At 42.8% G+C, this 14064-nt stretch overlaps 1 protein-coding gene across 7 annotated transcripts in view; it reads right to left on the bottom strand.

The window, feature by feature from the left end:
• PDE1C (phosphodiesterase 1C) overlaps positions 1-14064 on the bottom strand; it is a 508368-nt gene that overhangs the window by 262871 nt on the left and 231433 nt on the right. Inside the window, exon 1 of one of the 7 annotated variants that reach the window (XM_064487471.1) lies at positions 2572-3177. The exons of the other annotated variants lie outside the window; for them this stretch is intronic. Within the exon in view, the coding sequence (XP_064343541.1) occupies positions 2572-2672 (101 nt within the window). The 5' untranslated portion in view covers positions 2673-3177. Of the gene's footprint in view, positions 1-2571; positions 3178-14064 lie in introns of those variants that run through there. 7 annotated transcript variants of the gene reach the window in all.

Here is a 14064-nt window from a genome sequence, read left to right as displayed (position 1 = left end):
TTGAATATTGAAAAGTTCACATTTGAGCCTTTATGCTTCCTTCATCATCTGTTGATTGAGCACCTGCTATACGCCAAATCCTGTTCGAGGCCCTGAAGATACAGCAGTGAGCAAGACACACAAAGTATCTGCCCTGAGGAATTTACATTCTATTGGACGAGATAAGAAGTTCAAGGATAGATTAAATAGGTGAGATACTGACAAGAAGAGACAGATAGCATTGAATAGTCCACACATGAGATGATCAAGTCCTGAGCTCTCAAATAAGCTGAACAGAATTCCTGACTAGATGGGGTCACCTATAAAGCCCTTTCTATATGACTGTCATGGTAATAAACACATATGAAAACACAACTGTGGCTCTTGGGACTTTCTCTTACTGTTAATCCACTGTGTGGACAAACAGACACGCACCCTTCCATCCCCTAAGGTTTCTATTTTGTTAACTGCAAAAAAGTGTTATTCCAAGTTGTACTTGTAGGCACTGTGGAGCATGCGCTCTGGTTTCCAGAGTCTTTAGCAGCTTATTATAGCACTACTGTTCTGTTTAAAAAAAAAAAGTGGTAGTAAGAACCATAACAGTAGTAAAAAAAAAAAAAAATGTCATAACAATAGTAACATGTCCTTTTCAAATTCGAAAGTGGAGCTACAGATTTCCTGGGATTGTTGTCAGGCAGGGTGTTTCAGTAGGAAGAGTAAAAAGAGAGGGATTCGAAACCACACATCTGGAAAAGAGTCAACCCACACCTTTTATGTTCAAAGGTACCAGGTGCTGAGTAAATACGAGAGATTTGAAAACGAAAATGCAGATACATCACAGCCCAACAATTTGGGGAGAGAAGGCTAACAGATGAAACAGAGGAAGCTATAAGACAGTGTGTTGTAAGCTCTAAATGCTTTTTTTGCACAAATCAGCCTGGCTGATTTGCCCAAACACTCTTCTCTAGCCTGGGTAGCTCTGTGAAGTTGGTTTGGACTGTAAAGCAGCCTAAGAGAAGCAGTTCCTGAGTGTGTGCATGAGTCCCTCCAGCCAGGATGGCAAGAAGACCAGCTTGACAACACTTTGACATTGTATACCTGGGACCCAGATTTTGTGGCTGCAACAAACTTTTTGTGTGCACCACAATATGATCAGATGGCATGCTCATGACACACAACATGAGCTTATTGTAAACACCTCTCTGAAAGAGGTGCTGTGTGGCACGCATCTCAACTGTCAGAAGAGTCTGCCAGTCAGAAAGACAAGATTTCCAAATAAGTTTACAGCCTCTGTTTGCAGCAGTCAGACAATTCAAAAATCATGTTGTTTGCCATGTTTTCCCATTTAGATCAATGTCAATAAAACTGACTTGAATTATGGATGGAAGGGCTTTTATAAATTACACATAAATAGGGATACCCTTAAAGAAACACATACTACCTTTTGCTTCCCTTTAGAAACTTTGACTGTCCTAGCTGGAATGTGGTCTCCCCTAAGATGAAGATAACTTAGACCAGTGAATTCTTGATTTGTTTTGTTTTGGGTTTTGTGTGTTTGTGTGCTTTCAAAAACAATAATTGCAGCAAAACAAACTGCCAAGAAGCTGGTTTTCCTATCAGTTTTCCTTAGTGGGACTAGAATGTCTGGAGAATATACTTGGAGAAAAACCATATTTTTATCTGCACTAGTTATTTGATGCCAAATAGCTGATGAAATGAGTATCTGATGGTTATGGAAGCTATCTCTGGGAACTGCCTGGTCAGTTGAGGAGCAGGCTTTAACCATACAGCTGTCACTACAGCTTCCTGACTGGGATAACCAGCAGTTCATTGTTTATGAAATCTTTTCACAGAAAATGTCACCTTTCCTCAGTACCCCAAAACAGAGTCCAGTGATGTAAACGAAATTAGGAGATCTCTGCCCCATCAATCCAACTATAATTCTAGCCACTGTATTGAAAGCAAATGCCTATTTCACTGCTTAAATATAGCTAGGAAACTCCAATATTGGTTCTGACCCCTACTTTCTCCAAAAATAGCCCTTCCTTCCAGTAACTATTTTCCTGCTAGAAAGAAATCCTAAGAAAATATCAGAAGTTGAAGTAGGCTGTGGAGAGGGAGAGGAAAATTTAACAACCAGAATGCTGTTGAATTTGAACTGTTGGTAAATTCTTGGACCACCTGCCAAGGTGTCTGCAAGCATTTTGTAGAGAATAACTCTTCCTTTGATTAAAGTCTGTGACCTGAGTCACCAAAAAAAGGAAGAAGGAAAAAAAAAAAAAAAAACCCAGAAACATCTCCATGAATATTGGCTACTATGACTGAAATCTAAGGACACTTCCCCTTCCCCAAAGAAAGCATGACTTGGAAATAGCCAGGCATTCTAAAGCACTCAAGCACTCTAAAGACACGTCTCACTGTTGAAAGGAAGGTAGCAGTGACTGTAATTAACAGAGAAGCGGTTGTGGAACTTCTAGGGCTGTATTTAAAGGGCCATGCAGGAATGAGGGTGAGCAGTCGTGACTGTAGCTGGGTGGTAAAATACCGGTGAGAGAGGGAAATGGGGCAAGAGAAGTAAACAGATTTACTTACAGCCCTCGCAGACGAAGCCAGATTTTCTCGATCTGTTCGGGTTGCAGGTATTTCAGAGAGTTGCTCTCAAATTCTTCAATCTCCTTGGTTGGCGACTCCATAGCTGCAGGTTATCACTGGGAGTGAGACCGAGAGAGTTTGGGCTGTCCCCTCCCTCCTCCTCGCCGGTCCGGCCCTCGAGCCTCAGCCGGGAGCCGGAGGCCTTTGCCTGTCACTTTCTGCGTGCGCTCCCCCTTCTGCGCTCCCCAGACCTTGGTTTAAAGCGAGCTCGGAGAGCCTCCGACCCCGGGCCCAGGTGCCCTCCGGAGGCAGCTGCGGGAACCATCCATGCTCCCGGGCTAATGCCAGGGGTAGGAATTGTGCTCCTGTTCTAGAAGAAAGCACCTCGGACCTATTCCGATTCTTTTTTTTTTTTTTTTTTTTTTTAAACAAAGCCACAGAAGCTAAGCCTGTGGCAGCTGAAGGATTGAGGGGGAAACGAAGGACTGAGTGGGGAGGAGAGGCAGCGAGGAGGGAGAAAGTGAGAAGGGGAGAGCGGGGAGACGGTGAGCCGGTACGGGGCGGGGCGGTCTCACCCACACGGAGGCCAAGCACCCGGGCTCCGCCTGCGACCCCTGCCCCGGGGCGCCCCGAGGCTCCCCATTCCGCCCCATCTCTGTTTTCTGTCACTTACCAGCAGCTCTGCTGACAAGCGAGAAAACTGACAACTGAGAAGAGTCGTCTGCGAGCGCGCCGGAGCCGGCGTCTGGTCTGGCACCCGCGGGCGCGTAGGGAGGGGAGCGCCAGGCACCGCCGTCGGCAGGGCACACGCTCGCCGGGCTCCAGCCCGGGACCCGGAGACCCGCGCGCGCCAGGGCGCCGGCCGCCACGCTGGGCCCCAGCCGCGGCGTGCAGATGGCTCCCGAAGCCCGCACAAAATGAACAACACGGCACCACGCCCGGAAATCCGAGGGAACCGAGGTCTGTGTCCTCCCAGGGGGCTAGTGGGGCAAACAGCCGCGACGAGGTTCCGCAGAGTTGTGCCTGGAGCTTTCATTCACAGCGCTCACTTACACGCACGCCAGAGAGCTGGTCCCATTTTGAAAAATTAAAGCAATCGACAGGGACGAAACTAACAACCCATCACACTTAGAAAGTCCTGAATATGTTTTTGTTAATGGGAGTCTTCATTCCTCTCTCTCTCCCTCTCCCTCTCTCCCTCGCGCTCGCTCTCTCGCCCTCTCTCCATCTCCCTCTCTCTCTCTCTCCCTCTCTCTCCCTCTCTCTCTCTCCCTCTCTCTCTCTCCCTCTCTCTCCCCCTTCCTCCCCCTCCCTCTCTCCCCTCACCTCCCCTAAATGATTTGAAAAAAGGAAAACAGCAACAAAAGTAAGGAAGTAGGAGTTTCCACTGATTAATGACAGACTCCTCAAAGCATCCCTGCAGGACTATGCTGGACAGATGTTGATACTGAAGAGGAAATTCGGATCCCCGAAGCTACAACTCAGTGTCTGGGTCCCCCTAGGTCATTCACAATGTCAATAAAGTGGAATGCTCCTGCAGAGTGGGACCAGGTATGCAGTTAAGAAGGGAGGAGGGAGGAGGGAGGTGGGATTGAGTGAGACCAAAGACAGAGGAAGGAAAGAAAAGATCCTGGCTCAAGCTGATTGCAGCCCTGACATCACCGTGGTCAAAATCCCTTCTACACACAGCCACCACCACCTCCCAGGGGCCATCAAACCTGGGACTCAGGGTTCCTGAGATTCAGAGTGCAGCTTGCCCTCTAATGGTATTTGCCCTCACTGGCAGTTAATGATTATTTCATTCACACTACTGGCATTCTCTTTCTATCCATCAGATAATTGCCTGCTTCTCAAAACTAAGATAAACTTAAAGGTAAGAACTAGTTTTTCTCCATTGCTCAAGTAAAGCTCAATTCACGTGACCTAGATGCAGAAATTTAAAAAGTGTCTAAATCCTACATGTTCATCCATTTGATAGTGGGCATTTACTTTCCAGAAATTAGAGGTGAGAATGATGAGAATGGCATGGTTGGCCCCATTCATCCCAGTGGAGAAGGTACCAGCCTCAAGGTGAGATGGCAGACCTTTTTGATTGACAAGGACTTACACATTCACCTACCACACAATCTGAAGTCACTTCATTAAAGTTAGTCCTTAAGGATTCTCTTGAAGCATATACATTTCCAAGGAGTTAAGGCATTACTATCACAAAGACAGCATTAAGCAGCCAACATACTAACATAAAATTCATTTATCTGAATGAAACCAATTTACCCACCCCATGTCAGCCAGTGGGAGTGATGTGGTGAAACTGGATGTTAAAAGATTATTTTAATGACTTGTCTTGAGGATGCAAGACAGAAGCATGGTCCCCAAATGGGGTCTCCATCAGATTGTGCACCTTCAGCAGCCTGCTGTCAGAATATGGAAGCATAGTAATGATAATAATGGTGAACATATATCTGAAACTTTCTATGGTCCAAGCATTGTTCTAAGGGCTCTACACCCACATAATACTGGAAATTCTATGAGACAAATGCTATTATTATCATCTCCATTTTTATAGTAAGAAAATCAAAGCACAAGGTTATCTAGACCTACCAGAAAGAGAAATGAACTGGAAAAGACCAGAGTCTGAGTTCTGACTCATTATCTTATCTAATACAAAACTGTCCCCCTTACCGGGTCCCGTTTTCCACATCTTTAAAGAATTTATGCAAAAAGTTTTTTACTTCTGTTCCAACTTTATGATTCCATGAGGTCATCTGGATAGAACTGGGGAAAGGGAATGCTGAGAGAAGAGATGCATGTTGCTGAATACAGACTTTAACTACGTCATGGTTTCTCCAAAGACCAGCCTGGGATGAAAGGATAGAAAGGGATGATAAAGGATGATACTCATCTTCCTGCCCTCCACCATACCTATGACTTTTTCCTCATATTAGTGGCATTTTGATTAAGTCAGAGAAAAGCAAGTTTTGGAAGAAAAAGGAATGGAATAGCCCTTCACTTTAAGTAACCTAATCAGAGAGGGAGGACCAAAAATAGCCCTTAAGAAAGTTTGGGAAACATGATTTTGTTTCATTTTAGAAAACTTTTAAAAAATAAACATGGATGAGAAAGTTAATAAGGATATAACTTTTCTTTATTTTCAAACCATAATAGTTTTGGGAGCTGGAGGGACCTTAAAGATAATCTAGTTTAGGCATTTTCAAATTTTGTAAGCAACAGAATACTTTATTTCAAATTAACATCTTATAAGGGATCCTAATAGATTCATCAGATTTAAAAAGTAAAAAGAGAGCTGCTCTGGCTGAATGGTGAAGGGGAATGCTTAGATCTCAGGGTCAGAGTCCACCTCTGCTTTCTCCATATCCCATCTCTGAGTGACTCCCAATTCACAGATGAGAAAACTGAGGCTTAAGTACCATAAAATACCTTAGGATTCCTTGCTTCTCATCTCATCTCATCTAAACTACATTAGGAGAAGTTTGTCTTCTCTCTGCCAACAAAATATTACTAATTTTAGACACCATGTTATTATGTCACTCAAATGTTCTCTCTTTATCTATCACAGAAAGGACATGCCTGTATGTTGTAGTAACATTACAAGCCACAATTTCTACTGGAATTCTGCTCAGAGGCAAGCAAAAAAACAAATGCAAATCCACCTAGAAGCAAAAGATCTAGGAAAATGCAAAGCCATTCACAACCTTGCTTTGGAGGTCAATTCCCATGGTGACTTCCTATCCCAGTTTTGGAGTAAGACTTTTTAGGCAATCTTCTATGATGAAATATCATTAAATATATACATTTATACATACATAAATATATTTATAACATATACATGTATACATACATACACACACACACATACACTTATATATACTTACATATAACTGCCAATTTTAAATATTCCCCCAAATAAACTTACCTAAAGAGGTAAAAGACCTGTACTCAGAAAACTATAAGAAACCAATGAAAGAAATTAAAGACAACATGAACAGATGTAAAGATATACCGTATTCTTGGACTGGAAGAATCAATATTGTTAAAATGACCACACTATCCTAGCTACAGATTCAATGCAACCCTTATCAAAATACCAATGGCATTTTTCACAGAACTAGAACAAATAATTTAAAATTTGCATGAAAACACAAGAGACCTCGAATAGCCAAAACAATCTTGAGAAAGAAGAACATAGCTAGAGGAATCATGCTCCCTGACTTCAGAATATACTACAAAGCCTCAGTAATCAAAACAGTGTGGTACTGGCACAAAAACAGATACTCAGATCAATGGAATAAGATAGAGAGCCCAGATATAAATGCATGCACTTATATTAAATTAATCTATGACAAAGGTGGCAAGAATACACAATGGAGAAAAGACAGTCTCTTCAATAAGTGGTGCTGGGAAAACCAGACAGCTACATGTAAAATGAGCAGAAGACCTAAATAGACATTTCTCCAAAGAAGACATCCAAATGGCCAACAGGCACATGAAAATATGTTTAACATTGCTAGTTATTACAGAAATGCAACTTAAAACCACAATGAGGTATCACCTCACACCAGTCAGAATGGCCATCATTAAAAAGTCTACAAATAATCCATACTAGAGAGAGTGTGGAGAGAAAGGAACCCTTCTATACTGTTGGTGGAAATGTAAATTGGTGCAGCCACCTCGGAAAACAGTATGGAGGTTCCTGAAAAAACTAAAAATAGACCTACCATATGATCTTGCAATCCCTCTCCTGAGCATATATCCAGAGAAAACTCTAATTCAAAAAGATAGATGCACCCCAATGTTCATAGCAGCACTATTTACAACAGCCAAGACATGGAAGCAAACTAAATGTCCATCAACAGATAAATGGATAAAGAAGATGTGGTATATGGAATAGAATACAATGGAATACTACTCAGCCATAAAAAAGAATGAAATAATGCCATTTGCAACAATATGGATGGACCTAGACATTATCATATTCAGTGAAGTAAGTCAAAGAAAGACAAATATCATGATATAACATATGTGGAATCTTAAAAAATAATACAAACGACCTCATTTACAAAATAGAAATAGACTCACAGACATAAAAAACACACTTATGGTTACCAAAGGAAAGCGGAGGTAGGAGATAAATTAGGAGCTTGGGATTAACATATACACACTACTATATATATAGATGGATAAACAACAAGGTCCTACTATATAGCACAGGGAACTACATTCAATATCTTGGAATAACCTATAATGGAAAAGAATCTGAAAAAGTATATATATGTATAACCGAATCACTTTGTTGTATACCTGAAACTAATACAACATTGTAAATCAACTATTTACTATTTACAATGTTTATTTTTTTTATTTTTTTTCAATAAAAAAAATAAACAAATAAAACATGTGGTCCAAGAATTTAAAAAATAATAAAATAGTCCCCTAAATAGACAAAAAGTAACTTAGCCTAAATACTAGTAAACCCCTGTATCACCAGCATTAATTATCATAAGATCAGAGAGAAAGTGAGCTCCCTGTACATGGCAGAGTTCAAGGAGAAGCTGGATGACTATCAGACAGAGGCGTAGCAATCAAGGCTTTGCAGGCAGGAGGATGACCTTTCAGGTCCCTTTCATTGCTAAGATGTCATGATTCAATAATAATCACAATAACCACAACACTACCCTACCAGTGACTGAGAACTACCACATGCCAAGCACCATGCTAAGCACATTCACGGGTTGGTTCATTTTCACCCTTAACAAAACACTTGAGAAGAATTCATTATGCCCATTTAGAGGTAAAGACAGAAGAGGCTCCCAAAGTTCAGATCACTTTTGCAAAGACACTGCTGAAGTGGCAAAGACAGGTTTTAAACCCAGACCAGAGTGCAAAGTTCTTTTCCCTTTGTTATATCTCTTCCCTGCAGACACATAAAAAGACGAGTAAAAATGTATATAGCAGAGAGGGTGGAGCTGCAGGAACACAGATGAAGGGTCCCTAATACCATGGGGGGATGAGGGAGGCTATGTAGTGGAGGTGATATTTGGACTGGATCTTGAAGGTGGAAGGTGGAGGAAGGCAGATGATTCCAGAAAGAGGGGAATGTATGAAAAGAGATACAGAAGCATGAGAAGGAGTAGAGTGTCCAGCAATCCACAAACAATTTTATGTGACTTGACTATAAGTGCATGACTAAGAAGAGCAGGAGAAAATGCTGGAAGGGTCAGCCAGACCTCTGTGGTCATGGAAGAAGCTTGGGCTTTCTTTTGCAGATCACAGGGAGCCATGGGTGGCTCTAGGCAGAGGGAAGCATGGTCCCATGTGGAAGGTACTTGCTGCATCAAATACTGAGGTAGGCTCTCAGGGTACGTGCCCCAGGACCACGCAGCAACCACGGGGCAAATGATAATCCAGGTTCCGTAAGAGGAATGCAACTACCAAGTGCAAACAAACTCCTCAGCTTACCAAGGAAGAACTAGCTGGACAAAGAAAACAAACAAAATCAGAAAAAGCACAGCATCATCTCCCATGAGCACTCATCTTCTAACAATGAGATTACGACCACTTGTTTTGACCTCCATGAAGCCAGCTAGCGCCCGTGATACATTTTTCATGACTTGGCAGTGGCATCCTCTAGAGTCTGTTGATAGGGAAATTCTGGAGAAGAGGCATTTAGGACATCAGAAGTAGCACGACGGGGCTCAGCAGCCCCTCCCCCCTGCCCACACCAGATCAGCCAGCCCCCGTGACACAGCGTCAACAGAGGCTCTTCTCTCCACGGGCTTTTCTTTCCAGCAAGAAGCCTCTTTGGTGACAGTCACACTGCTTTTCTCTTGATGTCTTCTCTTTTTGGTCTTATAATTTGGGGCAGACTCTGTCCCAGGAACCAACTCCACCAGAAAAAAAAAAAAAAAAAGGTGCAAAAACATGCAGGAGACTGACTAAACCCAGAGGACCTCTATTCTCAGCCCCATCCGAACCGGGGCTCTGAGTAGCCAACATCTCATCTACCCAGAGTACAACCCAGAGAGGCAGGGAGAGCAGGTGGGAGAAGAGACAGGATGGAGTCCCAGCTCAGGGGTGGTCTGATGTAACTTGCATGGGACCCAGTTTCTGACTCTCTCAGGAAGGATCTTTCTGTTGCTCTGACAGAACAGTTGCTCTGTTCATGTAATCCTTCCCGTGGAGGTGACACAGGCAAAGGAAAAGACTAGGAGCAACACTAGGAATCACACATGACCTAGAACAAGACCTTTCTCTAGTTATGGCCGAGTTGAGCTCAGTGACCTCTGGGTCTTTTTCCAGCTCTAATATGCCTTGATTTGAAACCCACAGCCTGGCTCCTGGCTAAATTTGACTATGATAAACATAACCAAGATTGGCCAATCTGAGCCATCCACCCTCTATCTTTGAACAAAGTGACTGGCCCAAGGATGGCATGTAAGTAAAGTAGATCCAATACTAGCTCTTTATGGGAGATTTGATGTGGCCCCTGAAAAAGAGAGGTCTATTTATCTTTTCTTTGAAGTAACAAGCTATAAATCATGAGCTTATCTTGGCCCTGGGGTTATCTTTTTATACCATGTCAAGAGGGTTTACCATAAAAATGACACTAACACAGAGAAAAAAGCAGAGAGAAGAACTAAAAAGACAAAGTAAAAAATGAGAAAGGAACTTTTGAGCCCCTTGATCCTGCTATGCCTGAACCCAGAACTACCCATGAACTTTGTGTGTGTGTGTGTGTATATATATATATCTTTTTATTGACGTCCCATGGACTTTTAAGTCACATGAACTAAATAAATATCCTCTCCCCACTCCATGTTTTTTTTTTTCACTTAATGTAGGTTGATAGCTTGAATCAGATTTCTGTCACTGACAACTAAAAGAATCCTGACTAACACAACTCCTCCCTTAGAGGACTGCTGTAAGGAGTTTAAAAAACATGCATGACCAGTGCCTTAAACACTGAAGTCTCTCTTAAAACAATAGTTCCTTCCATATCTCATCTGTCCGACAGCACATGAAGGAAGGGAAGCTGGAAAATGGTACAGGAACCATAGAGTAGAGCATCCAAGATAAATATAAGGAGACTTTATTATCCTGGTAAGTAGATACATCAAAAATTTTGTTTCAATAACTTCTTGATAATGACCTATCAAAGTATTGCCACACTACACACATTAGCCCCTCCAAACAACCCTGGAGTGAGTGAAACACGTATTATTTTTATCCCCAGTTTAGAAATGAAGTGGATGAGCTCTGTGAGGCCCCTCGGCTGCCCTCCCACTGGTCTCCCCTGCAGCTAGTGGCTGGGACGCAGGACAGCAGCAGGCTTCTTGACTCCCAGCCCTAGTGACCACTCTGCCTCTCAGAACACACTGCCAACCCAGCAGAATTAACTTGGCTGTCCTAATGAAATTGAAAATTTTGTTCATGTAAAACTGCTGATGCTACAGTCAGCCAAATTCTGGCCCAAATGCACATAAATCAGCGGGTTGTTCTATCGCTGTAAAGCAAATTTGAATGTGGAAAACCTCAGCGCTGAAAGGGACCTTAGCAATCCCTTTACCCAAGCTCCTAATTATACTGACAGAAAAGAGCAGCCCAAGCAGGTTAGGTAACTGCACAAGGCCCAGCACTTGATGGTGGCAAGGCTGGGACCAGGAGCCATGTCCCTAGACCCCTAGGTGCTCCTTTATCTCTGAACTTCCTTCCTGGGTCTCAAAAAGGGTTCCTGCTTCCACCCGAGGATTTGGTTCAATGGTTTGTTCATACGTAAGAGGAAGGAATGCCCACTAAAAGCAGAGGCCATTGGCAAAGGCTCCCTGAAGGAAAAAACTAGAGAAGAGAGACTCCAGGAAAGTGGAAATGTGTGTAGTGGCTCAGGTAATAACAAGGAATCTGGGGCGATGGATGTAAGGGGACCAGGAAAGAGACAACAGAGAAATGGTGGACCCGCAGACTGAGGTGGGCCTGGACTACCATGTGAAGGCTTAGTCTTTTCATGCTCTTGCTGACAGGGAATCATTAAAATCTGCTGAGCAGGGGTGTGGTAGATGCAAATTAGAATTTTGATCTAACAAGTATGAGTTATAAAGAAGGACAAAAAGAAATTTCAAAAATGTTTTTTTGAACTGCCACCAGAGAAGATGTACAGATTCTTGTCCCTGAATGGGGGTGGGGTGAGATACACTATCTCACAAATAAATACTGGAACCATTTACATTTATTCATTCAACAAACATTTTCTGAGTGCTTACTGTGTGCAGGCACTCTGTGATAGGAGGTATGCAGTGGTCAATAAAAAAAATCCAGTGCCTGTACCACCGAGCATCAGTCTAATTAGGGTAACAGATAATAAATAGATTATAAAACAACAAATACATCATTGTAAGTCGTGAAAAGTGCTGAAAAGAAAACAAACAGAATCTAGTACAGAAACCAAAGGGAGTGAGACCTATTTATAAACAGGTTGGGCATTTCAGCTAACTATGGCTATGTAACAAACCACTCTTTAAAACTTTAAATTTAATGGCTCAGAACGATAACCACCCCTTGTTATCTGCCGTGATTTTATGGGTTGACCAGGCAGTTCTTCTGCTGGTCTTGTTTAGGGTTTCTCCTGCAGCTTCAGTCAAATAGCAACTGGGGCTAGAGTATCCAACATGGTTTCATTCACACGTCTGGGGCCTTGGCAGGGATTCTCTCCACCCTCTTCCTCTCTCTCTCTCTTCCCTCTCCCTCCCTCCCTCTCCCCCACCCCTTTCTACATGGTCTCTCCATGTGGCTTGCTGACACTTCCTTAAATGGCAGCTAGACTGCAAGAGCACATGTTCCAAGAGGGATGAGGTAGACGCTGCCAACTGCCTTAAAGGCCAGGCCCGGAATTGGCACAGCATCGCTTCTGCTGCATTTGGTTGGTTAAAGCAATCACAGGGCTGAGTTCTGATTCAAGGGCAAGAGAAATAAGCTCCACCTCACAAGGCGGAGGGGAGGATGGAAGTGATAGTGATTTTACAGCCATCTTTAATCCACCTAGGTGGTCAGGGATGGCCTCTGTGAGCAAGTGAAATCTAAACCAAGACCTGAAGGAGGAAAAAGGGTTGTCCAGGTAATAAATAAAGGTCAAGTAATTGGAAGGAGGCAAGTTGTGATGGGAGGGATGTGGCAAAGGGAAGAGTGGCCTGGGATTGGGTGGAGGAAGCAGGTGAATGGGGCTGGAGCAGAGCCTTGAGGTCAGATTTAAGGGCCAGTTTTCATTTGAAATGCAATGGGAAATCATTAGGGATTACAAGAGCTATATGTTTGTGAAGGATCACTCTGGTTGCTATGTGAAGAATAGTTGGAAAGGAGCAAGAATGTCCTCTGGCTTCATCAGAGATGCTAAATGACCTGGACTAAGGAGATACTCTAGACCCATGAGCTCCAGCATCCAAAATCCACAGTGACAATACTGAACCAATTCGTTTCCCTGTTGATAGGGTTATGACAGGATTCACTAGACTAGGCTCCTAGAGGGCAGAGATCATGAATGTCTTGTCCATCACTGTCCCCTGAGTGCTTAACAGACCAACTGACCAAATGGGCTTCTCAGAGAAGGACTGTGAAATTTATTTCATTTAGGGTCAAAGATAATTCTTGCCTTATAAACTGATAAAGAGCAAACCTGAGACATGGAAACAAATGAACCTCAACTAGACCAGAAGCCAATGTGGTATTATCCAGGGAAAGGCAATGAGGCACTGCCCAGGTTATATTTTGGTGCATAAAATGTTAACTTTCCGTTATCTGCCAGCTGCACCTCCAGAAAAGTGAAATGTTACTTTCTGTGTGATTCAGCACATAAGGGGGATGAAGGATATTAACTACTCTTGACAATATTTTCAAAATTGTCCTTGGGGACATCTAAATGGTCCATTCTGGTCCCTGTGATACTCAGAAGTGAAAGGATTTTTAAGACTCAGAAGAATAAAATAACAATGTCTCCATGAAGGCCTTCCACCCACACACTTTTGACAGATTTATGCTAATAAAACAGACCCGAAGGCACCTTGATATGGCCCATAATCCTTCACATGTACAGACTGTCAGACCCATCAGAAGCTGATATATCCTTACATTTCTATTTCTGAGATATAAACAGACTCCTATAGGCAGAGGGTGGGACTTCATATATGGAGAGGAATGGAAACTCATGGACATAATGTAAAAGTAATTAGCATGCAAAGCAAATCTTAGCAAAAGACTAAAAGCGCTAGATGCCTCCATTACCACCATGGAACCAGGTGGACCCGCACACATGTAGTCATGTGACTTCCTCACAGCCCAAGCTAAGGTAAATGAAGAAATGAAAATTACTCTCCTCAATGGGATTTAGGAAGCATTTGAGAATTTTAACTAAAGAAGCATTAAGGAAAGAGTGCTGAGCCCTTGAAAATAGCTCCAACCAAGTCAATTAAGATTCTGTTAGAAGCCATT

Source organism: Camelus dromedarius, chromosome 7, assembly GCF_036321535.1.
Source record: "Camelus dromedarius isolate mCamDro1 chromosome 7, mCamDro1.pat, whole genome shotgun sequence".
Classification (NCBI taxonomy): Eukaryota; Metazoa; Chordata; class Mammalia; order Artiodactyla; family Camelidae; genus Camelus; species Camelus dromedarius.
This window is presented reverse-complemented; position numbering and strand designations above follow the sequence as displayed.